This window comes from Streptopelia decaocto (genome assembly GCF_964273445.1).
Source record: "Streptopelia decaocto genome assembly, chromosome: 7".
Lineage (NCBI taxonomy): Eukaryota > Metazoa > Chordata > Aves > Columbiformes > Columbidae > Streptopelia > Streptopelia decaocto.
In genome coordinates this window covers 67588056-67614152 of record NC_138661.1, presented here as the reverse complement: position 1 = coordinate 67614152, position 26097 = coordinate 67588056, and the positions used below count along the sequence as shown (strand labels likewise).

Here is a 26097-nt window from a genome sequence, read left to right as displayed (position 1 = left end):
AGAATAGTTAGGATGCCGATTTCTAAACCCCAGTGGCATTTCCAGGGAAGGAAAGGAAATTTGTAATCATCTCTCGCCAATTCTGGTTTGGGTTTTTCTTTTTTCAATTACACTGTTGTTGTTTGTACACAGACACTAATGCAGGTATCAGGAGGTTGTGAGCACGGCTGGTGTGGTTAATAGTGAGTTTCCTCACACTCAGCAGAAGGACTAAGAAATGGTTTTGTCAGTTTTAAAGAAAACTGGCAATTGAAATGATTTTACATTTTAGGATGACCTGCAGTTGTATCCCTGGTACCAATAAGATCTCCGAGGCCTGAGCAGAGCACGGTAAAGCCAATGGAAAGATTCCCCTTGTTTTCAGTACCCTATGGATCAACCCTTAAACTTCGATTCAGCAGAGACATAAGCCCATTTTTAATTTATCACTCAAAATAATGGAGCTAAGAAGTGCTTCAGAACGAGCAGCTGTTCAATGCTTTGAGTGTGAGCCCAAGAGGCGAACAGCACCCGCAGAAAGCATCTTACCCTCCCGGAAACGCTGCTGTCTTATCCTTTGCCTTCCAGATTTCTCTGCATCCAACTGCAGAGCTGTTAGCAATAATGGGGCGCATCCATAGCGTACTAAATCAGTAGGAAAAAAGCAGCAGAAGTGTAATTCATTTCATCTTTCTTAAAGCTAGAAGCATCAAAGACCACCTAAGTTGTCCAAGAGAGCTTAATGACATCTTTATATTAAATTAAATCTTATGGACCCTTAAAAATAGGTTAAGCTGAGGTGTCGTAACTGAATCTGTAGTTTTAGTGACAAGCTGCAATGTCTGAAGTCAGTTTTCAAATGTGTAATTTATAGACTTTATCAAAAGAGTAAACTAGCAATCTAGATCTCTTCAAACCCCAAGCACAGAGTCTGATTAGTTTTAAGCATTAGTTCATTCTCCCCACAGAGGTATCACTAAAAGGACTCCATGTCACAAACACCACACAAAGAATAACATCAAGCAAATAACGGCGTGTGCTCAGTACAAGAAACAACTATTTATTTAGCACAGCGAGTTCAGTCATTTAACCCTTCTGCTTCGGCAAATTTGGTTTCAATCTCGCTTCCATTCTGAGAGAGATGAATTTGCTCTTCTCAGCCTAGTTCTCGCTGGACCTTTTTTTGTTTGCAAAATGAACCCACGGCACAGCCTGGCACATTAAGGCAGAACAGGAGGTGTTTGCTAGGAGGACGTTATTTGCAGGTCAGGACTGAAGTGCGTCGCCCCAGCTGCGAGTTTAGGAGCTTGGACGGCATCTGCGCTTGATCTACCTGACTCAACACTGGGCCCACGCTTCCAAAAGCGCTACAACACAGTCCCGTATAGTTCGGTATAGTCTAAAAGTGCCTTATTTTAAAGCAAGTAGCCCACACGAGTATCCAGGGAAGGGGAACAGTAATTTAGAGCTTCTAGCACGACAGGCACGTCATACATTCAGCAGTTCACTAGCCAGACATTCTTTGCACTGAGAAGAAACCAGGAGCGAAAAGGAATTCGGGTGCTGCATGGCGTGATGCGAATGGCACGGGAAAGACACCACGGACACTTTGTGTGAATGCAGGGGAACAAATGAAGGGCCGTCTCCAGGTTGATTTGTTTACCCCCACCCCAGACCGCAGTAATAGAAACATATGTATCTGCATGTACGTATGCAGAACATTCTTCAAGGCAGGGTGGTGTATATATACACACACATAAAGGTTTTGGAAAACAAGAGGTGGGTTCCAGGCAGTGAACCTGGACAGCAGACAGCAAGGTTAAGCGATCAGAGTAAGTGGAAAAATCCCTCAGGAACAGAACATATGGTGTTTGCTGCCTGGGGAGGGTTCGCGCGTGGTGATGGACCCGTCACCATCTCTGTGGTGTGTTTCTGGGTGAGACCACTGACCTTGCACTAGGGCAGGGTGTTCGGAGGCAGACAGAAATGGTTAAGGCCCACGTTGGCTGAGAACTGTTCTTCCCCCTCTTCTGTGGCCGAAGGTTGAGTCAAGGAAATAAAAAACATTTTAGAAAGTAAAATAGGGCACTCAAATGAATCAAGTGTTTCTTTTTCCTCCTTCTGTACCTATCTACTCCAGTCAGCACAGAACAGATAGATGCTACATCCCTAATGTTGTCACACTGCTAAAAAAAATTAACAATTAACAATCATATGCCACAAACGCCAACCCAACACACACTAACAGGCAAACTGGGCCTCAGCACGGGCTCTGCCTCCCCTTACACCTCCTTTACCACAACCCAACTTCAAACCGAAACCAAAACACAAAGCGGGGACTCAGGATGGGACACAGAACGCTCCGGACTTGAAAAGAGGGGACTGCAGGAGAGGTGGGGGTGTCTCCCAGGGAGGACAGCAGGGGAGGGGAGGGGACACCGCCATTTACACCGATCAGGAGAAGCTGTAATCTATACACAGTGGTATAAGCCAAGATATATTACATGAAAGAACACACTGAGTGCATGGAGTTACCCACACTGGGTCAAACTGGCACAGTTGTCTTGAACAAGACTCTTGGAGTTGCAGTTGGTGTTTGTTGTTGACCTACCTAACTCGCTCTATATATATAGATATGTATAGAATTTTTCTGCATGCATTTGTCTCAAAAGGAGCTGTACAGCTGGGTTGGGTGTCCAATCCCCACCCCGTCTCCATCTTCATTTTTTCCGGGCTAGGAACGCCACTCCCACAATCACAGCGAGCGCAGCCACCGCCACTCCTCCCACGATGATCAAGGGCTTCATGTTGTCAAAGATGCTGCCTGGTGACTCCTCGGAGCTGTTTCCCTTGTGGTCAGAGTCAGGGGACTGGCCCGTGGCCTCTTGCGTCTCCGCGCTGGGTTTGAGGTTGCTGTGGTTGTTCACGACGGCAGCGTCACCGCCGGCCTTCTTGGCGGCAGAGGTGGCGGTGGCAGGAGCGGGCTGCTCCTTGGGGGTCTCCTTCTTGTCTGCATTCGCGGCGGGCCCAGGGTTGGGCTTTTCTGGCTTCCCAGAGCTGGGGGCCTTGGCGTCAGGTTTGTTTCCGCTTCGGACGTTGCCTTTGGAATCCATCCCTAGGGGAGCTGCGGGTGGCGACTGGACAATCCCAGCTCTTCTCCTTCGCCCGCTGGCTGGGGAAAGCCAAGGAGCCACCTGAGGGACAGGTCGAGCCCTTGGAGCGGTTGTCTTGGGTGATTCTCACTCTGGCGAGGTCCTACCTGGACATGATACAGCACCTGGAAGAGGAGCAACGAGAGGTGAGTGAAAGGCCAGAACCAACCAGTGCTGTTCCACCCAAAGGCAACAGAGGAGAAGACAAACCTGGAAAACTCTTGGCTCTTTAGTACCTGTGAGCTGTATTCAAAATCTGGTACAGAGCTTGCACCCGCAAGAACAAGTTGGACTGACTGTCATCTGTAGCCACCACAACCAGGCTCTGTGTGCAACCATGACAAGTCCACCCTGGCTGTGTCTGTGACGCCATTTGTCAGTGACGAGATACGCTCGTGTCCGACCAAATAAACCTTACTTTTCATTTGCTCACCACAGCTCCCTTCCTCCTGACTAAGGAGAGAGCATTTTGTTCCCTGGGAAAGCAGATCAATAGCTCCTCCCTGCTTGTATCTCACCCTCTACCCTTCTTTTTGCAGCATTATCCCACGCTAAGTTTAGGAAGTGGTTAATATGTGATCTTGTGATACTCTCTGTCCAGATGGGTGCTGCAGAAAAAAAACCAAAACATAACAAAAACCAAACAGGATTGCTTCCCCTGTTAGAGGTACCAGAGCTGCAAGGGTTCTTACTGTCAGCATTTCTGGTGGAGCTACAACAAAATAAGACAAACACTGGATCGTCAGCTGATGCAAATCAGTGTCTTGACCCCAGTGCAACTGTGTGAATCTGCTGTAAAGCTGGATCTCAATGGGATTATATCTCTCTTTCACATCTTCTCCTTGCAGGGGGTACCTGGGCTCGCCTACAGAGCTGAGCAGGGTGTCAAATGCACCACGGGCAATTAACTGGAGCCATTTTCCTCGGGGAACTGAGGAAAGCAGTGAAGAGCACGGCTGCACCCAGCGAAGTCAGCAAAATGGACAAAGCGGGTTTCAGAGGGTGATAAAAACCCAACAAAACCCATCACCAGGGCAACCCTGGCAATGCAGCTGGGCTGGAGCTCCCGGGGCTGCAGCTCCGCACAGCCGCGCAGGTCGGGACCGAGGGCGCCGCAGCGCGGCAACGGGGACTCAGGAACAAGGAACGAACAGGGGCAGCCGCCGATCCCCATCGCCTGCTTCGCCACCTCCCGCTCCCTGCAGCGCTGCCGGCAGCTTTCCGCCTGCTGTGTGAAACACGAGCTCGTTAGCTGTCTGGATTTGGAAATCAAGGGGCTCCTCAAACACCTCTACAGATTGATGTTTCTTCCAAAGCATCTTCGAGCGCAGATCACTCTTAATGACAGACGGGGTGAAGGTCCCAGGGTTGCAGCAATGGTCTGTGCTGCTGACTTTTCTGGGAAACAGGCTAACAAACGCAATGTTTTAATCCCCATCTGGGCAGAAACACAAACCTGCTCACAGAAATGCCAGGTTTGGGACCAAAGCAAAGCTTTCATAGTATGAGAGAAGCTCCTCCTGCTCTCCATTGTTTGGCGGCCACCACGTTCTCCAAAGCTCACCAACTGTTTGCCTGCAGCTGGACAATACTTACATTTCTGAGTTTGTGATATTAAACCATTTTAACACCCAAAACACCACCACTCCCCCTCATCCATCACTGAAGATGTATCATACACTTGGGCATCTTGTACCACACAAACAAAATCCCAGATGCTCACCAAGCTTCAGACCTTCCCTGTGCCTCTGGACTTAGGAGAAAAATGCAAAGTCCTGGCCAAGTGCAAGAATATTTTCCTCTCCCCACTCATTTTGTAATTAATCTGTAGGTACCACCTGCCTCCCCTTTTCCTTCCCACTGCCTCCAGAGAGCTTTATTCTGCTTTGATCAGTAGAAACCCTGTGTAGATCCAGGGCTGGGACTGCACAGTCACCTGCTCCTTTGGTTTGGGAGGAATTTATCCTCATTTTACATCTGCTACAATGATGACACAAAGAAATAGTAAGTGGAGCCCAAGGCTGAAGCGGGCTTAGAGGTTAAAGCAGGGAGAGTCGGATTCATCATGTCATAAATATTAAATAACCTGCTCAGTCGCTTTGATATCAATCAGCTGGGCTACTCACACGCTCCCTACTATTTGTGTGGTCATTCCATATGAACCAAGCACTGAACTGCTACTGCTTCCCCAGGAAAGGTCCGTGGGGTAAATCATGGAGTGGGCAGACTGTGCTCCTCGCTGAGAACTGGGGTCTCCGCACAGTTTATCCCCGTCCCTCGCTGGTCAGATCTGGTTTCCCGATCCGTGCGAGCGGGGTCGCTGCTTTAGCTCAGAGCCCGCGCTGTGCCCCGGCGCCTGGTCCGCGGCCCTGCCCTGCGCCGCTGCCAACGCTCCCGAAAGCTCTCTGCACTTCTAAGTGAGTTTCCACTGAAAGCAAGTCAACACCCTCATGCAGGTTTAAAAAAAAGTAAAGGTTTAAAAAGTAGAAACCAGTCTAAGCCCAAAATCTGTAGCAGCAGCTCTTAAGCATCCACATGGAAAGGCTTTCAATGGCACAAGCCATCTTTCAACACCTCTGTGTCCCACAGGCTCAAAATAAAGGGGCTTTCCTCATTGTCCAAAACTGAGCCTGTACATACAGGTGTGAAGGATTTTTCCCAGTCCTTTGTCTCCTCCTCCTCCCTCATTCCATCACACAAAGCTTTTCTCTAATGGCCTATTTCTCCACCTTTGCTTTCTTCTTCATAGCTCCTCACATCTATTTATTCCTGCCTTCTCTCCTCATTGCTGCCTCTGCCTGTCTACCCACTGCTCCCCCCTCCAGCTCCCTCCTGCCTCCCACACAAGCAGCAGCACTTGAAAATAAGGTTTGATGAAAAAGAGTCTTCATTCCCTCTCTTTCATTCCTCATTCCCTCTCTTTCCCTTCCACACTATTTCTTTGTTTAACAATCTGTGCCTTTTCTTGGCGGTGTTTCACTTGCCAGCAGCTAAACCAGCTCTTCACCAGGCTGGGAAGAAGGAGCAAAGATCATTACACCGGTGATCAAGGAGAAAAAGGCAAAGAAAAGCCCTTCAAATTCCTGCTGCTGCAGGAAAAAAAAGGCAGCAAAACCCATGACAGCCCTCCTGGGATGATTCTGGGATTGATTCTGGTTCTTGCAGCTCTCGAGGTCAGCGCAGACTCACCCAGTGCAACAAGCTGGTCCCAACAGGGCTTTGGGTCCCCAAAATGCATCTTTTTGCCTCAACCGCTCAGCAAATGAGCAAATACATCTCTTCATCCATCTCCTGCGTGCGCAGCTGAAAGCTGCGTCAATCCTGCACCGAACGGAGCAGATGAGTCATTGCCAGCTTGGTGGTAACGTGTCGCCATTAGAAGGACCTCGTCCCCGTGCACAGACCAGCCCCATCCCCAAGCCCTGCAATCTTCCCCTCGCTCTTCCAAATCAGGAGGGAAAACCCAGCAATTTTGCAAGCGGGAGAAGCTGCTGCAGAGCGCGGGGTGCGGTGGGAGCTGCACCCCACAGGTGCGCCCAGCACGGGGCTCATACGGGGGGTTTCACCTCCTCCATGAGAAGCTGATTATTTCCATCACACCCTCAACCGCCACACTGTCAGCAGGACAGAATCCATCCGCCACAAGCCGGGGCACCTATCTGCGTTTATATTGGCAACAAAGGTCCGTCCACACGCTCCAGGTGTCCTCCAGCTGCAAACATCTGCCTCAGAAATACCTCCTGACTCTTTCTGACCTGTGCGGAAAGAGCCTGAGATGGCAGAAAAAACACTTATATACCTTCAAATCTTCTCCCCTAACCCCTACTTACTCTCTCCTTCACTTTGTCATTCCCACCTGTCTCGGAATAAAACCCAAAACCATGACGGTTTGCCCTTTTGGGGCAAAGAGGAGGGGTTTAAAAACCAACGCCCCATTATTATTTTAAGTAGCATGGCCTGTGTTGGCTTTTGGGCAAAGAATTAAACGGGTCCCTATTGCTAGGCCAACATTAGTGCTTCTTCCAGCCTCATCTCCACTATCAACAGCCAGCACAGTCCTCATCGCACCCGCAGTCATTTGCTCTTACACCAGCACAGGGAAAGGTTTTCAGTGCCACGGAGCAAGAACCTACCCTGAACACCCATTAATTTCAGGTCCCTTCAGCAGGTTCTGGAAGTCCCAGCTGGCACACCTGCATTCGGTCATTTAAAACCAAAGCAGGCTCTGGAGGGACAGAAAATGCCCCTCTCCTCCCCCAGGTTCCCTTTGGCGAGTGCAATTTGCAGCTGCCAAAACTGGCTGGCAGGATTGAATCAGCATCGCGGATTCGGGCACCGGCACCAGCTGCTGGGTGAAGAGCAGCTAATTTGAGACTGAAATCTGCAGATTTCGTTCCTGTGGCAAACTGCACCCAGAAAGGGGAAAATTAGAATCTGGCCACTTCAAAGAGGCACCTGAAAATACGTAACTCCTTGAAAAGACAAGAAAGCAGCAGTGTTCTGACTGCAAAAGGCAAGGCAGCGATGAGCTGAAGTGACCGGGACCGGTCTGTTAGAAACTGGGGCTGTTATTGGGGGATCAAGTGCCACCACAGGCTTCCTATGTCACCTTTGCATGTCACAAACTCTCTCCAGTGCAAATCAGTGTGATACACGGGGCTGAACTCACCGACACGAGACCCGCAGATGGAAGAGGTGCAATATGGAATATCACCAGCACCAAAGAGGCCGTGGCCGAAGTGGTCGGAGCCCCAGGTGTAGGTTTGGGGTGTCCCTCCTGAGATCCCAAGGTTCAAAACCATTCTCACCTCCCTTTCTCCTCCCTAAGATCCCCTCACGCACCAAAGGGGCGTGGAAGAAAGTTAAGGACAGGAGGGATGGTGAGCAGACTGCAGGAGGGACTGCAAGTCCTGGCTACATCAATGGAACATCATGTAAGAAACCATCAAAACCCACTGGAAAAAAATCAAAGAAAGGAATCAGGATTTGTCCCCACACAGCTGCCAGCCGAGGGCAGAGCTGGGCTCACACCTCTGAGTTATTCTAGGGTAGAAACTGGAATCATCTTGCTGACTCACAGCCCGGCTGGTCCTACTTTCCCCTCATGGGGTTCACCTAAAATAAAATCCAACCAACCAGAAAAAAACAAAAAAACAAAAAAACCCCACACCACAAATCACTGGCTCAAATGCAGCATCTCCAGTGTCCTTCGAGGACATGTGCCCAGTCACCAGGGCACCTCACCACTGCTGGAAACACCAGCAAAATCAGCAGTCGGTCATATCTCTTCATTTCAGGGTCTGCTCTCCCAAGCTGTTCGGTAGCACAAGCTCAGCCTCCCACAAATCAGCCCATGGGAAACGAGGAAACCTCGTTTTCCACCTTGCTCATTAACGTGTACGCACAAACAGACCCTTGCTGTCCAGAAATACAGACCAGTGTGCACCACCACAGGCGGCTGAGCTGCTTCTCTGGCAACATGGGGAAGATCCTTCCCCTGTTCTCTGGTCATGCTGGATCAACAAGTCCACAGAGGGCTTGTATGTGGCATCAGAGATAGGCCAGGCCTACTTTTCCGCCCCACTGGAGTGATGCTTATGGCTCCAAGGGGGTCACTCTTGGGCTCTTGACCTTGTTTAACCCCTAAATAACGCAGCTTGGAGGACCAGGCGCTTTGGGAAGTGTCCCCAGGGTTTTGTGTCTGTTTCATCATCAGGGCTGGATTTTTGGGGTCAATCCCCTGCCCCATCCCAGCCTCATCCTGCAACCGAGCAGCAGATTTTATATCCCGGTGCTTCAACTACCCATTTTCAAAGGGGACAAATAGCACTTGTCCCCCTTTCTGAGCTGCTGGGGAATAAACACACAAAGGCAGCGCGATGCCAGGCAAGCACCCCGGATAAGTGATGGCAGAGTGTGACTAAGCCCTTTCCCCATCTCCAAGTGCTGTGAAGACAGATGAGGTAATGCAGCACCTCTCGATATTACCAGAGATATTAAACCGGCTTTACATAAGGAGCTTGTGTTCGTTGCGCTGCCGTGGGCAGCTCCCTGAGGACTATTTCAGCCACCTTGCTGTGTATTTTGGCCCCTGCTCCTGACGCAATGCACAACAAATGTGATAAAACACAACGCAACCCGGAGCCGCTTGTCAGAGATGCTTTTAAAGAGCCTCAGAGCCCCAGGACCACGCTGTGCAGACAAATTGCCATGTTCGCCAGCCCTCCCAAAGCCCAGCCCTGGAGACGGCGGCACCACGTCACAGCAAACGCTGGTGACCCACTTCACCGTGATGAGATATTTATGAATCCTTTCCCCAATCTGTTCTTTGCTACTCCCCACATCCCTCCCCGCCTTCCCCAGCCCCGGATTAAACATTTCCCTGTCAAACAAGCCCTTTGAATCTTGCTGTGGAGAGTGCCAGCTGCTGGAAGTGTTTTTCCAGGTGACAGCAGCAGCTTCAAATCGCTGCCATGGGGGAGATTTGCCAGCAAATGCACGGCTGCGTCAGTCCTGCGGCTGCACCGGGACCCGGCGCCCTCGCCACTCGTCCAGCCGGTGCTGGCAGCGGCCACGACCCACACTGTCACCCGCACAGCCCCGGCCTCGCAGGACCCTGCCCCTCGCTCCCGTGCCACCGAGACGTGTCACCTCTCTCCTAACCTGGGGGACACAGCGGTTGTTCGGAGGGTGGGTTATACCTGGTGCCAGGACAAGGTGTAGAAATGCAACAGCTGTCCGTAGCCCAGCAAAATGGGCTTTTTCTGACATCTGCAAAGGGGGTGCAGACCCTGGGCACCCCCACGGGCCACCGACTGCACAGGGATGGGGCAAAGTCCCAGCTTGTCACGCAGGTGCCAGTGTCCCCTCCAGAGGCTGCTCCACAGCCCGGCCACGCTCCCCGCACAGGTGACACAGCATTTCAGACCCCGCAGACAGCCCAACACACTCCCCACCACCACGAGCCCAGACAAAGGCTAAACAGCTGTTTGTACACCATCATTTCTGCAGACGCCTGAGCAGAGTGTCACCTCTGCAAGCCACACTTGTCCTGACCCCAAAGATCTCGCTGGGATGGACGCGAAGTGACCGAAGTGACGCTGCAGAGACCCTCACTGTGCCCCTGCCAGGGCCTTGACCTTTGGTTTGTTTTTCAAACCAAAACCACGGCTCAAAGCTCCACCGTTCAGGCACTCCGCCTGTACGCAGCCACATACAACGCAAAAACATACTCCGCTTTTTTTTCTTGCTGTTATCTTTTCTCACCCTATGTGAAACTAAAGCAATAAGAACCAAGAGAAATGGTAAATGTGACTGACTCTGCCCTTAAACGTGCAGCACCCAGGGAAGGGCGGCTTGCTGCAGTTTCACCTGCCTTTCGTCAGACCCCGGCAAACTCCCATCACACGCTCGCTGCTGCAAAATCCCCTTCCAGGGCACCTGGCAGGCACAAACCCGGCCATTCCTCTGCGGCAACGCGGGCTCTAAAACATTGCTGCAAATAACCCTAGTGAAAAACAGCCAGGCTGCTGCCAAAAAGCCCCACCAAACCCACTCCTTCCACCAGAGCATTCGCCACACACGGTCCCAAAGGGGCACTCAGCACCCAGACCCGGTGCTGCCAGGCGTGGGCACAAAACCAACACAAACCCCTTCTTCTGCCCTGAAACAAGGCAGGAATCAGGAAATCGTTACCAAAATGGCCTTGGGAAATAGAAGATTTTGCCTCAAGCTCTCCAGTGGTGCCAATTGCGTGCTCCGGCTGATGGCACCAATTTACAACCAGTAGGGAGCTGACCCGCTGTCGGCAGCAGAAGTCACACCTGGCGAGGCTGCACAACCCGCCCGGTCACTGCAAAAGTGCCACCAACCCGCCCAGTCACCACACAAGTGCCACCAACCCGCCCAGTCACCACACAAGTGCCACCAACCCGCCCAGTCACCACACAAGTGCCACCAACCCTCGCAATGCCGCTGGACCCGACTGCGCTCTCAGCCACAGTTCACAACAAACCGTTTCTAGAATTAGAGAGAAACTGGAAAGACGCTGCTGAGGTGAGGTTGGAAATACCCTTCTGCTGCACAGTCTGGCTTCTCAGGGTCAAAACACTGACTGTTGTAACTAAAACAAAATTAAAACTGAGGAACTGTCCTAGCTAAAACAATTTCAGAGCACCTCACTTTGCTGTGCTCTGCCCTAGCTTTAATGCTGGGTCTGAGCCCCTTTTAGACACAGAATCAAATGCTATTTTTTCACTTTATAGTTCCATTTTTTTAATAGTAGAATCATGAGGTGTTAGATCTTAAGCCTCTCCCTGGCGGGACTGAGCATCACTCACCCCAAGACAGAAATTCAGAGGAACAAAGGGAAGGATTTTCAGCCAGGATGACTTTTTCCCATCACAGCTGCTTGGCAGGACACGGGGCCGAGGCGCTGGAGTAGTTTCAAGGGGAAGGATTCAGGAGATGCAGTGGAAGATGCGCAGAGCATGGCCCACAGAGGCTGAAGCCCCAAGCGTGCCGTCGCCCAGGCAGGCGCGGGCATCCTGCGCCCCCAGCTGCTGCGCCACCCCTGCGCCCCACCCCGGGCAGCTCCTCAGGTCTTGCCTTTCTGCCACACTCACCATTCTGCAAACACACTCATTTTCTTTCTTTTTGAATGCTTTTCCAGCCCTCGCAGAGCCAGCAATTCAGCCCCAGCAGCTCTGCGGCACTGGGGACACGCTGCAGCACCGAGAGGCGCCACATCCCTTCCTGGGGACAGGCTGGCACATCCCCAGAGATGAGATGAGGTAGGAGGCCACTAGAGCCCAAAAGACCCAGCAGAAGCTGAACCAGCAGCTCCCCATTGCTGTTGAAAAGGTAATTATCACCCTGCCAATCACAGCTCCAGAGCTCAGCATCACTGACACCCCCTCCTCTGTCACCCCGAGGTCACACGCTGCTCTTGGCTCTGCTCAGCTGTCCTCCCATGGAGCTGGGTTACAGCCACCCCCTAAACACTCGGATCTTCCCAGGGAATAGGTAGGGATTCCCCAAAACCTCCACCCCGCCACCCGGGCTGGGCCGTGGGGCAGAGCTCAGGTCTCTGCGATGCCATCTCAGGAATAATGTCATGGCAGCATCAGCAAGTGTTTCATGCCGCCTTTCTGCCTCTTGGAGAAGGGTGAACAACTCATCCCTTTCCACCAAAGCTTTGCTTTTTACACCCAGCACCTGGGAAACTGCCTTTGGCAAGAGGGCAGATGCTCCCAATTTGGGGTGCTGCTCCCCAAGAAGCCAGGAGATGGTACCCAGATTGATGCTTTTAAGACCTCTTCCCAACAGTCAGTGGGTCTTGTATTTCTCAAATGCCATATCCACAAGCAAAAAAAAAAAAAAAAAAAAAAAAAGGAGGGTTATCTGACACATTAAAACAGCCCAACCACTGCAGTAAGCAGCAGCAAATTGAACAGCCCTTTTTTTTCAGCTGCTGGGCATCCCAAACCCATCCCTTCCAAGCAGCGCAGGATTGCACCAGGCTGCTGTGGCATCACCCTCCTCTGGCTCAGCGGTGGCCAGAAAAATGATTACGGCAGCAATCCTGCACGTGCAGAGCCTGGTCCTGAACCCGCCAGCCGCCCCATCCGCAGGCGGCAGCCTGGAAACTGTTGCTTTGCGCCTGAAATGTAAGAAGCCGCTGCAGGCAGACCGGGCTGATTCAGCACCAGGCAGTGACCTTCCTGGGAGGCTCCTGGCACGCGCGGGGGTAAAATCCACCTCTTACCTCATCCTGCAAAACCACAGCACTGTCCTCCCTGCAGAAAGCTGGGGAAGGGTCCCCAAAATTCCTCCAGTGCAGAAATGCTTGTTCAGAGAGCTCCAGCCCTCCCCTCTGCCCCATCTGCCTCCCCAACACCCAAACAAGGATGGGGAGAACGTGCCGGGGTGCTCACCAGTCCCCGGACCTGCCAGCGGAGGGGACGGATGCAGAGGGATGAATATTTGAAGATGAAGCATTATATTGAAGATGAAGCATTATATTGAATATTTAATACGAAGCATGTAGGGGAACTCTGGATATTTTTTCCCCACATCCTACCACAATATGAGGGGGTTAGAGGCTGGCGTCAGGCACCATGGCTGAGAAAGGAGAGATGGGAGATGCTGAAGGTCAAACCTGTGAAGGTCAGACTTGTGGAGGTTGGTCCTGAGCTGGAACGGGAGCTCGGCCGGCACGGTGCATCCTCCCGCTCCTGGCAGCATCCTGCACACGCCCCACGCAGGACACGGGGCTGCCTCGGCAGGGTTTCCTCCGCTCACCCCACTGCCAAAGTTTTGCCGGACTGACAGTGATTCAAGAAGAAAAATCCTCTTCCTTTCCCCTCTCCAGCCCCAGGAAAAAGCCACCAGATAGTCACAGAGAACTAAGCAGGAACCAAATCAACAGGTCTCTCCAAACATACAGGGCACGGATGCACATAGACGCGGGGACATCAGGCTGAAAAGCCCGAGATATTCCCCGTGCCATGTATTTCATCCTTGGAAGCACCCATCTTGGAAGAGGAGCCCAGTCTGGTGCCCTCCTCCCTCCCACTCATTTGCTGCAATCTTCTCCCTGTAGCTTAAAAATATTTGCCTCTGCCATCTCTCTCCATTTTGGTCTCTTTTTTTAGCCAGATTTGTCTTTGTGAGCTCCTTTCCAGCACAAAGCAGGAGCCAGATAAAAAACCATCCAAATATATCAAAGCTCTACTGCCCAACAGAACAACCCCCAGCTCCTTCCTGGGGAAAGGCGAGGACTAACAGCCAAGGCTGCTGCCTGTTCTCCTGCCTTGGCATTGACAGCAACTAACCAGAGACATTAAACCCACCCGGGCAGAGCGTGTGTGAACAAACACCACTGCCTGTGCAGACGGGAGAGGAAGCGGAGCTGGAAACCCCATCAAAACCTTTCAGTGAGGCGCAGAGGCTTTCCTGCCCAGGATGGAAGGATTTTGCTGGGGATGCTGCTGCTTCCCCCGCTCCCTCCCGGCAGCCCCGTTTCTGGCACACGGCAGCTCCGCTTCTCCCTTCCCAGAGCCCCTCTGCCTCCAGGATCCTTCTGCAGCACCGAACCCCGGCCTCCAGCCTCCTCCTCCTCGCTGAAGCGCGGCAGCGGCCATCCCAGGCGCACCCCGGCACGGGCAGGCGCACCCCGGCACGGGCAGGCGCACCCCGGCACGGGCAGGCGCACCCCGGCACGGGCAGGCGCACCCCGGCACGGGCAGGCGCACCCCGGCACGGGCAGGCAGCGGGCAGGCTCCCGCACGGCTGCAGAAACGCCTCCCCTGCCCGCCTGACCTTCAGCGAGCAGAGGAGACGAGCTGTGCTGGGAAGGGGGACGCTCAGGGCCGACCATCCTCACTCTGCTCGTGGTTTTGGGTTAAAAAAAATACCACCACTGCCTATTAACAGGGTGAGCTGCGTGGGTACGGCACGGCAGCCCCCGGCCTCCAGCCCGGGCAGCTGCGAGGACGGGGACACTCACCTTGAGCAGGTAGATCCACGTCTCAATTTGGCTGCGTCACCCCGAGCGGGGACACTGCGCATCGCTCTGCTGATACCCCGGCACCTCCGTCCCTTCGTCCCCCCGGGTGCTGGCGTGGTGGGGGGAAGCAGCAGCTCTTACCTTGTGTCCTCCAGCTGCTCGGTCACACCTTGGGAGCTGGCTCTTGCGCAGAGAGGAGGGAGGGGGAAAACTTGGGAGTTTCCCACAATGCACCTCTGCAGACTGCATGAAGATGGAGAGCGGGGCGGGGGAGGATGACAGCGCTCCAATCCGGAGCGGAGGGCTGGGACTTTGTGGGGGGGGACACAGGATGCCAAGGGGGGACCAGCAAGGCCAGCTGCATCTGCACATCCCCTGTTATTTGGGGCTGAGCCGTGGGTCAGTGACTCAGGGCTGTCCCTGCAGCGCTGAGCCCTCTCCCTTGCTTCCCCAAACCCTGCCTGGATTTGCAGCAATTACACTGAATATAACCGTAAAGCTAGGGGGGAACATCCTGGGAAGGGGTGTCAACCTGATAAAGTGGGATAATTGTGTGTAAACAAGAGAAAAAGAGGAACATGGGGCTCCCTGCACCAGGATAAGGGATTTCTGAGCGTGACTGTCCCCAGCAGCGAGTTAGGAGGCTGCAATCTGTCCTGCCAAGGAGAAGCTCTGCACGGTGGAGGGACAGAGTTAAAATCCTGCACCTTTGAGTAGTTTTGCGCCAGCTCTGCTTCCCTTCTCCCCTGACCTGCCCCGTCACGTCCCGCTGGCCGCCCTGTCCCACCCCTTGCAGCAGGAGCCGCTCAGCAGAGACCCCACAAACCTTGTCGCAGCAGCTGCACCATTTGCAATCAGCTGCCGAGATGTTTGCCATGAAAAGTCTGTTTTCCTCCCTAAACTCCCAACGTGCCTTAAAACATCCTTTCCCAACACCCCTCAAAACCAGCTTCGCTAAACAAGTCCCCCAAAGCATTTTCTTTTCCAGGACACCTCAGCTGGAAACCCCCTACATGCCTCAATCCCAGTTTCCCCAGTCCCTTCCTCCTCCACCGCTGGGTTCAGCCCCTCCTGACCAAAACACATGTACCCTGTTCATAAACTGGAGCATGAAAAGCAGGAGAGCAGGTCCCACAATAGGCTTTGCATTCATTTCATCCCTAGGCAGCAGAAACCCCCAAGGGAGCATTGAAACCCCCAAGGGAGCATTGAAACCCCCAAGGGAGCATTGAAACCCCCAAGGGAGCATCTCTCCTCTCCCAGAACCCCAGTTTAACCCACCCATGGCTGGAGAGGGAGGAAAAGGCTCCACAGCAGCAAAAACCTGTGGCCATTTGGGCAGCAGGCGATTTTTCTTACCTCTGCACCTCCAGAGACACGGGATGAAGGACATTCCTCATGGTGGTTTGCAACAGCCACGGCGGGTTTGCAGCAGCAGCTGAAGCGCTGCCTGGCTCAGCACCCTGCAGTGCAAACACCAGCTCACTTGCCCCTGAAGGGCTATTAGTAGCCCCTGAGCAGCCCCACCTGGGACCTCCCCACCCACTGCCATGGAGCTCTGGTCCTGGCTCTGGCTCCATCTCCTGACCCAGCTCCACCCATCTGCTCACCTGCTCAGCACCCATCCCACCCCACAGAGCAGTAACAGTATTGACCTATAAGCATCCTAGCCCTATGGTATATTGCAATTATCATCATTAATACAATCTTGCAAAATTGTAAATGCAATTAACTGGACAGCAGGGTGCGTTAAGAGGCACAGAGCAATATTTCCATGAACCTCCAGCCTGTGAAGGTTCCCAAGCACCTCCCTGTAACCAGACAGTGATGGGGTATTTTCCTCTCCCCGTATAATTTCCAGTTAGCCAATACATTTGCCTTTAGTATAAGCAAAATTCTATTTATTATATTTATATATGTTTTACACATAATTATTTCAGCCTTTAACTAATCAAGTACTGCTAGGGCTTAATTTTCTGTCTGTTTCCAACACTTTTTTCCCTTTCTTGTACAGTTTCCTCCCCTAATCCCCTTGCAAGTTCCTCCTACACTGACGTGCTTGCCTGAGATAGGATTTGGTGCCTGTCACCAGGTCTGGCTGCTTCCCTGCAAATTGTTGTCCTGCAAGGCTGATCCTGTGAGCAAATAAACCCTCCAAGGGCATTATTATCATTTTAGGGCATTTTTGCAATGCTTTACCAGAAAGTCCCCAGCCTGGGGGGCTCCAGATCTCAACAGCTGTAACTCCCCACGCTCCCTTGAGAGCTGTAACAATTTTTATTCTTAGATCCCGAGTTATTATTATTGCTTTAAGTTGTTAGACCATGCTAAGCAAGCCCACAACAGGATCCAGGTTAGATATTTAATCATGAAAAGAAATCCTCTTGCAGGAATTACTGGTTGCTCTGCTTAGACTGAAAGAAAATCAAGCTCCAGATGGGTGCAATCTGCCAGCTGCGGCCTGGGGACCGGCCCGACTCGCAGCTCTGCCCCGCGCGTCGCTGGGCTCCAGCGCCGGCGCTGCCCACCCCCCGCAGGTCACCTGCAACGCTGCTGCAGACCTTCCCTGCTTCCACACGGCAGCACTTCAACTGAGGCGGTGCAGCTCCTGGCTTATTAAACTGTTTCACAGTATTATTTTCAGGCTTCCCACGTGCTTTACCACGCATTCCATAGATTTTCTTCCCCGTCTTTCTGAGTTTGGAAGAGAAATCTCATTTTCTTCATCTCTCATCATGTTTTCTATCCCCCTGTTCTCCAGCTGTACGTCCCGTATTTTATTTCTCTACTCACATAACCACCATCCACAAAGAGATGCGATGGGTTCTGCTTAGAGAGCAAAGCGCATTTGCTCTGGAAGGGCTGGAAATTCAGGGTTTTTTCAGCCAACCCCACAACCTGTTGGCAGGAGGAGCAGGAGCTGCCAGAGCCCTTTGGGTATGAAATTCCTCATCGGGGCGGTTTTCTGGAGGCCGGTGCCGAGAGGCCCCGTGGCGGGAAGCAGGAAGGGCGTGCCGGATGCTGCCGTTCAAAACCGAAACCCTGCCGGCACGTGGGACGGGGATTTGGGGCAGCGCCAGGTCCTTCCGCAGGGTCCCCCCGTCCCGCCGCCCCGGTGACGCGGTGAGTCCCTCACGGCACGGCCGGGATGCGGTGCCAAGAGACGGGGCTGTCCCCGGGGCTGGGGGGCTCCGCAGCTCCCAGGCTGGTAACAAACGCCCCAGGGTGCTTTTTTGGGTGTTTTTGGGGGGCCATCCCCATGGTGCTGGACCCTGCAGCCCTGTTGACCTTGCCACGTTGGGGTGATTGTCCCCATTCCTTCCAGCGCAGGGAGAACTGGGCTGTATGGGACAAACTCGCTGCCCAGCCCCAAAACCTCATCCTGAGTTGCAACCATTGGTACTTCCAGGTGACATCCCGCGATGGCAGGGGAAGAGGGTGCGTTAGCCGTCCTCTTACGAGCTCTGCAGGGTCTCACTGTTAAAGACTTCCTGGAGTTTAAGACGAAGTTATCGGCGGTTCCCATGGAAAGAGGATGGAATATCCCCAAGGATTCCTTGGCCAAGGCCGCCCACCCCTGCGCGCTCGTCAGCTCCATGAGCAGGATCTACAGCCAAGACACCGCGATGGACATCGCGATCGGGTTGTTCCAAGAGATGAACCAGAGAGACCTCGCAGAGAAACTCCTGGATGAGCAGGTGAAAGGTAGGAAACCAGTGTATATTTTGTTTTTCTTTGTCTCTTTTTGCCCCTTGAGTGATCCTGGATACAAGTAGAAGTTGGTAAGAGCAGGTTTCGGTTTCCCAGGGAGCCTGGAAACACAACGATGTCCTGGCAGGCAGCCGGGCAGGTCCTTTCCTCCTGGCGTGAGGATTAAGGACATTTCTGCAGAGCACGTATTTGGTGACTCTTTGGAGCCAGAAGCATCCCCAGGATGGTCCCTTCAGCCCCAGGGCCACGAGCAGAGGGGGACGAAAGCTGCAGGTGGCCCCAGGCAATTGCATTTGCTCTCAGGGTGAATGAGGATCACAGGGTGGGTTGATGGATCAAGATGACGGGGACACCCAGGAGAGGAGAAAGACCCCCCTAACTGACCAGAGGCCCTACATTCTCACAGACAATGTCCTCAGTGTCTCTGCCAGACTTAGAAAAGCCCGAGCATTGGAACAAGCATCTCATTGGTGTGTCGGGAGCACAGTTGGGCTGGTTGGGGCTTCTCAGGGATCCCCAGCTTGGGGCTGACTCTGCTTCTGGCTGGTGCAGGGTACAAGCAGGAATACAGAGAGCACGTGGTCCAGGAGTTCTGCTGCTACAAAGAGGTGAACGCCTGTCTCGGGGAGAACCTGTCCATCAGCAGACGCTACACCGACCTGACCATCGCCAGGAAGCCCTGGAGCAAACACAGAGGTGAACACGAAGGTGTGGACACCAGCCATGGGTGTGCTGACGCCAGCAATGGAGCAGCCACTGTCACTGTCACTGCGCAAACGCTGCTTAAACCGGGTGAAGATGGGCAAACACCGCAGGTCGTGGTGCTGGTGGGGGCCCCGGGGATGGGGAAGACGATGACGGTCAGGAAGGTGATGGTGGGGTGGGTGGAAGGGAGCCTCTACATGCAGTTTGACTACATCTTCTGCATAGACTGTAAGAACATTGCCCTCACCAGGGAAGCGAGTGTGGTGGACCTCATTTCCACGTGCTGCCCTCACAGGCGAACACCGGCTGGGGAGATCCTGGCTGACCAGAAGAAGATCCTGTTCATTTTTGATGGCTTTGAGGCCTTAGGATTTCCTTTGGTTCAGCCCAAAGATGAGCTGAGCTCTAACCCATGGGAAGTGAAGCCACTGGAAACCACCCTGATGAGCTTGTTGAAGAAAACTGTTCTTCCCGAGTCCTCCTTGCTCATCACCACAAGGCCAACAGCTCTCCAAAGCCTGGGGCGGTGCCTGGAGAGAGAGTATTATGCAGAAATACTGGGATTTTCAGCAGCCATGAGGGAGGAATATTTCCACAGGCATTTGGAGAATGCCAATAAAGCCGACGTGGCCTTCAGTTTTACCAGAGGCAACAAGATCCTCTACAGCTTGTGCATCATCCCTGTCATGAGCTGGATCATCTGCACCATCCTTGAACAAGAGCTTTCCAAGAAGAAAAACCTTGTTGAGTGCTCTAAACCCATCACGCAGATGAGTGTGTTTTACCTCTCCTGGTTACTGAAGTTCAGAGGTGGGGACAACCCACGGGACCTCCAGCGGTTCCTCCCCAAGCTTTGCTCCTTGGCTGCTGATGGCATCTGGAAGCACAAGGTTATCTTTGAGGAGACAGACATCAAGGACCATGGCTTGGACCAGCCAGACCTTCTCCCCCTCTTCCTCAATGAGAAGATCTCACAGAAAGACCATGGAAACGTCTACAGCTTCACCCACCTGCACCTCCAGGAGTTTTTTGCGGCGATGTTTTATGTTCTGGAGAACAATGAGGAAATGGTCAGTGACTTGGGGGCTCTCACAAAGGACATAAGTATGTTATTAGAAACCTATAGTGAGTCCAGGAAGGATTTGAACTTAACAGTGCGATTCCTGTTTGGGCTGGTAAGCCAAAAATCAATAGAGCATGTGGACAAAATCACTGGGTGCAGAATATCACCACGAGCCAGGGAAGATCTGCTGAGGTGGCTTCAGAAGAGGCACAGGGGCATCGCCCATCCCGACCAAGCACCAAAGGTGTCAGATTTGGATACTTTACACTTTGTGTTTGAGATGAACGATGAAAGCTGCGCACAAAGCGCCTTGGCTGGTGTCACCGATGTGGACCTGCAGGACATCCAGTTGACCCAATATGACCAAATGGCTCTTTCCTTCTGCGTCAGGCAGTGGGGTGGGCTGGGCCGTGTCACCCTCCGGGGATGCTCTTTCGTGCCTCAGGATCCCGGCGAAGAGCCGACCATGGTGGAGTCCCGGTGAGTACTGACCCCTCTCTGCTCTAGGGACCCAAAATCGCAAAGATTCCTCCTTCTTCACCCCAAAGGATGGGTTTAAAAGCATTTCAGTTCCTTCCACATGAGCACCAGCTTGTCCCCTCACTGGGGTTTAGTTTGTCAGCAGGGGATTTAACTTACTCTTGGGGAGAATTGTGGGGGAATAAGGATCACACAGGCTCCTCCATTCACCACGTGAGATGGGATCGATGGAGGTGGAGCATCTCAGCTCAACTTCCCAGCCCGAACAGGCTCCTCTGCACCCGGGTGTCAATTTGACCTCTTCTTGCATGCAAAGGTGGGATCCCCGGGGCTGAAATTTTAAGAGCACCCCAAGTTTTGCTTGAGGGCAGATGACTCCTGACCGTTTGCATTTCCAAAGCCATGGAGGTGCCACTCAAGCTTGCGCAGGGTGTGTGCCGGTGTTGAAGCCGGGACAACACAGTGCCGGTGAGGGCTGCCCGTGCCCCCCTGGGGCTCTGTTCCCCCACAGCTCCAGCGCCCCAGGAGCCGGAGAACATCCCCATCGGCAGGAAGAGCTGCCCCCCCACACCTACCTGCTCTGCCAGGCGCTGCGACACCTGGGCAGCCACCTGCAGGTGCTCCGGTAAGAACACAAACCATGACCGCGGTGCCACTGCCAGCACAGGGTGGGGTACAGGGGGGGCCTGGCCACCCCAGGGGCTGTGGGGTGCCGGTGGGGGCACCCAAACCAGAGACCAGGGGGTGGGTGCTGCCCCAGCTCCCAGGGACCAGCAGTGGGTGCTGGGAATGGGGCTGGACCCCCATGAGCCTGGGGAGGGTGTGGTCCCTCCCTGCTGATTGGCTGTGCTAAGGGTGGGTGTGGTCCCTCCCTGCTGATTGGCTGTGCTTAATGATGGGTGTGGTCCCACCCTGCTGATTGGCTATGCTAAGGACGGGTGTGGTCCCACCCTGTTGATTGGCTGCACAATGGGTGGATGGATGAAGTTTTTCCATGCTGATTGGCTGTGTGGTGGGTAGATGTGGCCCCTCCATGCTGATTGGCTGTGGGGTAGATGGGTGTGGTTCCTCCCTGCTGGTGGGAGGGTGGCAGGGGGGTCTACGGCCAGTGGGACAGGGTGTGATGGGCTGACGGGGTCTCTGTGTCTCCCCCAGGCTGTGCTGGTGCCGGTTGTCCCGGAGCTGCTGCGCGGAGCTGGCGGAGCTGCTGGCCCGTCACCCCAGCCTGGCCCAGCTGGAGCTGGGTGACAGCGCGCTGGGTGACGCCGGCGTGCGCCTGCTCTGCCAGGGGCTGCAGCAGCCCAGCTGCCGCCTGCGCGTCCTGCGGTGAGTGGCCCCAGCCCCCCCAACGCCCCATCTCCCATGGGGTGGAGCACAGGTTCCCCAAAAAGTCCCTCTGGGGTGGCATCACCCCTCTGTCCCACCCTCCCAGGGTGAGGACCTCAAAAGCAGTGTCACCATGGTGGGGACTGTCACCATGGTGGGGTCTAACACCATGGTGGCCCCAGCGGCCTTGGGCTGGCTCTGAGGGTCTGTCCCGCGGGTCCCGGCAGGCTGCGGTACTCCCGCCTCACCAGCGCCTGCTGCCAGGACCTGGCCACCGCGCTGGCCACCAGCCCCTGCCTGGAGGAGCTGGATTTGTCCTTCAGCGAGGGGCTGCGTGACGCCGGCGTGGAGCTGCTGTGCGAGGGGCTCCGGCACCGCGCCTGCCGGCTGCAGACGCTGCGGTAAGGGGACAGGGGACGGGGTGCCCTCCTTCCCCACCCCAATCAGCTCCGGTGAACCCCCCGTCCCCATTTGCCTCGGTCCCGCAGGCTGGGGAGCTGCCGGCTGACGGGCGCCTGCTGCCGAGCGCTGGCCGCTGGGCTGGCCGGGAGCTCCCAGCTCACCTGCCTGGACCTGAGCGATAACGAACTGGGAGCTGCTGGTGTCCTGCAGCTCTGCCAGCAGCTCCGGCATCCCGCCTGCCCGCTGCGAACCCTGGGGTAAGGTGCCTGGTGCATCCCTGTCCATCCCCAGCAGCCCCGGGCCAGCACCCGCTGGGATGCTGAGGGACAGGGAGGAGGGTACCAGCACCCAGGAAGGTGTTTTTAACAGCTTTTCTACTTTACTTCCTCTATTTAAAGCCTGAGCACGTGGGGGTTAAACGAGGAAGCGCTGCAGGAGCTGGCGGCTCTGCGGGCACTGAAGCCCGAGCTGAAGATCGGGGACCTGCTCGAGCAGGACGTGCCGCAGGTTGGGGCCATGGCCCGGCTGCCCTGTCACCGCGGGGTCCTGCCGGGGGGCAGGAAGGTGCCCCCCGCCTTTCGGAGAGGTCCCTGCAACAACCAGAGCCATTTCTAGCGCCATTATCGGTGCTGCCGAAGTCCAAGGGAAGCCACCACAGGATTGAGAATCCCCATGTGCTCTTCCCCGTCCCCACCATGTGCGGGTCCAGCTCCTGCCCCACATCCCCAAAGGATGGCTGATGTAGCAGGATTAGAGGCACGAGCCGTGGAAGTGAGTCAATAACCAATTTGGGGTTTTAATAGAGAAAAAAAAGATAAATTTACAGTGAAACAATAAAAAACAAAAATCGCTGCAGCGCTGCGTGCGGGAGGGACACAGGAGCTGCTTTGCTGCTCCGCTGTGGCCCTGGGCAGCGGGAGGTGACCTCCGAGACCAGGGCCACCCCTCCCTGGGGACAGGGCCCCACCCCTGCACCTGTGTCCCCAGGGAAATCCTCACAGCGATGTCCCCAGGGCGCTGCTGCCAACATCATCATAGTCCGTGTGCCCCGGGGGCTGTGCCGGGGGGTCCCCTGTGGCTTCTGCAGGACCTGAGGGGTGGCAGCTCCCACCTTCGGGGACAGCAAAGGCTGGTGCTTTGCAGGGGCTGCTTTGTGTCCCTGCCGCATCCCCCATGGATCTGCTGCCTGCTCCCTGCCCACGGCCAGTCCCCCGAGGTGGCTCCGCAGGGGACAGGGCAGCCCTGGCCCCTCTTACCTGTGGGTGGGGGACAGCCCCAGCTCCTCCGGGTCACCCCCTCGGACATGTCCCCAGCGCTGGGAGCGGGAGACACCTCTGGCACGGCTGCAGCATCGTCGTAGACATCCGGGGAGCTGTGCTGGGCTGGGGACTCTGCCACAGGCACAGGGCACGGGGTGAACCAGAGGCGGCGCAGGGCTCTGGCTGTGCCGCCCACCTCTGCCCGCACCACTGGGGATGTCCTGGTGCCACCGGGGCTGCAGGATCTCAGCCAGAGCCCCAGCAGTCATTGATGACGCTATTGACACTAATGGCAGTCACAGCTGAGCTGGGCTCCCTGGCTGAGCAGGGGCCGTGTCCCCTCGTGTCCCCAGCACCTGGCCATGTCCCCTCTCCCCGGGGCTCCCCACCACGTTCCTGTCCCTGTGTCCCTACCTGGGGCTGCCTTCGGGTCGCTCTCCTCCACACCATCCCCAGTGTAATACGGCAGCTTCGTCCCTGACCCTTCTGACAGGGAGCCTGGCGGGGGAGGACGGGATTTGGGGTGGCTGGAGCCGGCACCGTGGGCAGCACGGCCCTGGGGGGACCAGGGGACACCCCCGTGTCGTAGGAACCAGCCGGTGCCGCAACACCAGGACCCGCTGGGGCTGTGGGACAGAGTTGCCCCCTCTTTTGGGAGAACCTCCAGGCACGGGGGGGCTGCACCCACCTGAGCCACTGGGCACCTCCTGGTACTCCGGGTCCGGGGTGTAGTCCAGCTCCTCGTATATGGCATCAGGGACGGCGTCCGCAGCTCCACCAGGGCCTGAAATGACGGGCAGCGCTCACCCGGGGCCGTGGGGACCGTGGGTGGCACCGGGGTCACCCTCTGAGCCACCCCCTGGAGCGGGAGCCCCAGGACCCCCAAACCGGCTCTGCCCGGCACCCACCCCCAGGACCCACCTCGGCGCCGAGCCCGGGCACAGCACATCTGCACGGCCAGGGCGCCCAGCGCCAGGAACAGCAGCGTCCCCAGGACCACGCACAGGACCGTGGACACCGGCACCGACCCCGCCGCTGCCATCAGGGCGGTGCTGCTGGGGACACCTGCGGGGACATGGCCGGGCGGCGTGAGGAGGGGACCCCGACCGGCCCAGCACCGCGGGTGCTGCCGGCACGGGCACAGCTACCTGGGGACGGGGTGGGCGTCCCGCTCGTGCCATCAGCGTCCTCGTCACAGGCGACATGGGCGTCCCCGCCGGGGCCGCAGTCCTGCAGGCGCCAGGGTGCCGAGGGACATCGCCACAGCCAGCGGGTCCCCTTCTCGCAGCCCAGCCAGGCCAGCCAGGCGGGGGCCGCGTCCCCGGGGGCCGCAGGCTCCAGCCGCCCCCCGTCCCCGCAGCCCAGCTGGCGGCAGGCGGCGATGGCCGTGGCGGGGCTGGTGCCGTTGGCACAAACGCCGCCCCAGGTGCCGTTGTGCAGCACCTCCAGGCGCCCGGCGCAGCGGCCGCTGCCGCCCGCCAGCCGCAGGGACAGCTGATCTGCAAGGGGAACGGGGGTCACGGCACCGACTGGGGACGGTCCCCCGGCCCCCAGTCTGGGGGTGCACGGCACTGACCTGAGCAGACGGCACCTGCCCCACCACCGCGCCGGCAGCCGCGCCGTGCCGAGCCCGGACAGGCCCAGATTGACGCCTCGGACCCGGCGCAGCCTCCGGCATCCGGCCACGGCGTCCCCACGCCGGCACCAAAGTCACCTGCTCCTGGTGCCGCCAGCGCCGTGCCACAGCCCAGCTGGAGGCACACGACGGTGGCGTCCGGGAGGTCCCAGGTGTCCTGGCAGGCGCTGGCCCAGGTGCCATTGGCGTAGAGCTCCACGCGCCCGGCGCAGCGCCCGGGACCACCCGCCAGCCTCACCCGCCGGCTGCCTGCGGGGACACAGGGGACCGGGCTGCGGTGGCCGCTCGGGGAGCCGGCACCCCCGGCCCTTCGGGACACTCACCCGAGCAGACGACGGCCACCTCCTCGGGGCTGCCGGTTGGTGCGGCGGCCGTCCCGGAGACGTTGCACCGTGCCAGGCTCTCCTCGGTGCCGGCACAGCGCAGCACCACGCTGCCCGAGCCCGGCACACCAGACACTTTCTCCAGCACGCCGCAGCCCAGCTGCCGGCACACCACGCTGCCAAGCCCACTGTCCCACGGCCCCGCCGCCACGCGGGCCCATGTCCCGGGGCTCCTGGGCACCTCCAGCCGCCCGTCGCACCGGCTCTCCCCCTGCACCAGCCGCAGGGCTTCGGCAACACCTGCAACATCCCCAGCGCTGCCGTGGGGCCGCAGCAGCAGCCGCGTAGAGACCCCGCGGGGATGGCGGCTCAGCCCTCCCCTCGGCCCACAGGACCCTGGGTCCCGGCTCCCAAGTCTGAGGGTGCCCCAAAAGCCCCTGAGGGCTGTTCCCACACACACCTGAGCAGTTGACGGCCGCGGTGTGGCCGGGGGGACAGGGGGGCTCCCCCAGCACCGCCGCGGGGCACTGGCCCGGGTGCCATTCGTTCCCC

General features: G+C 56.1%; 3 protein-coding genes across 10 annotated transcripts; 1 reads left to right on the top strand and 2 right to left on the bottom strand.

The window, feature by feature from the left end:
* Positions 1-1014: 1014 nt before the first annotated feature.
* Positions 1015-16102, bottom strand: CEND1 (cell cycle exit and neuronal differentiation 1). 2 transcript variants are annotated; one of them, XM_082059378.1, is made up of 2 exons: positions 16000-16102; positions 1015-3256 (listed from the first exon to the last, which is right to left on the bottom strand). In XM_082059378.1, exon 2 carries the CDS (start codon positions 3090-3092, stop codon positions 2700-2702), a length of 393 nt encoding a protein of 130 aa, XP_081915504.1. In that variant the 5' UTR covers positions 3093-3256; positions 16000-16102; the 3' UTR covers positions 1015-2699. The 2 variants fall into 2 exon arrangements, with proteins under 2 accessions (XP_081915504.1, XP_081915505.1); XM_082059379.1 differs by lacking the exon at positions 16000-16102 and adding an exon at positions 14012-14067.
* On the top strand, positions 14565-23573 carry LOC309442967 (NACHT, LRR and PYD domains-containing protein 3-like). Of its 7 annotated transcripts, none has more exons than XM_082059376.1 (8): positions 14565-14649; positions 18050-18345; positions 18904-20599; positions 21111-21224; positions 21755-21925; positions 22153-22326; positions 22414-22584; positions 22726-23573. In XM_082059376.1, the coding sequence occupies exons 2-8, from the start codon at positions 18063-18065 to the stop codon at positions 22940-22942; spliced, it is 2826 nt and encodes a 941-aa protein (XP_081915502.1). In that variant the 5' UTR covers positions 14565-14649; positions 18050-18062; the 3' UTR covers positions 22943-23573. The 7 variants fall into 7 exon arrangements, 6 of the variants coding, with proteins under 6 accessions (XP_081915502.1, XP_081915500.1, XP_081915498.1 ...); XM_082059374.1 differs by lacking the exon at positions 14565-14649 and adding an exon at positions 17637-17755; XM_082059372.1 differs by lacking the exon at positions 14565-14649 and adding an exon at positions 17670-17763.
* LOC309442924 (CD5 antigen-like) lies at positions 23312-26096 on the bottom strand (the record flags this gene model as incomplete). Its single annotated transcript, XM_082059257.1, has 9 exons — positions 23312-23438; positions 23584-23718; positions 24001-24084; positions 24275-24370; positions 24508-24651; positions 24735-25085; positions 25163-25471; positions 25546-25845; positions 26006-26096. Coding segments are annotated over 9 exons (1626 nt in total), but the record flags the coding sequence as incomplete, so codon positions are not given.
* Between the last annotated feature and the right edge of the window lies 1 nt (position 26097).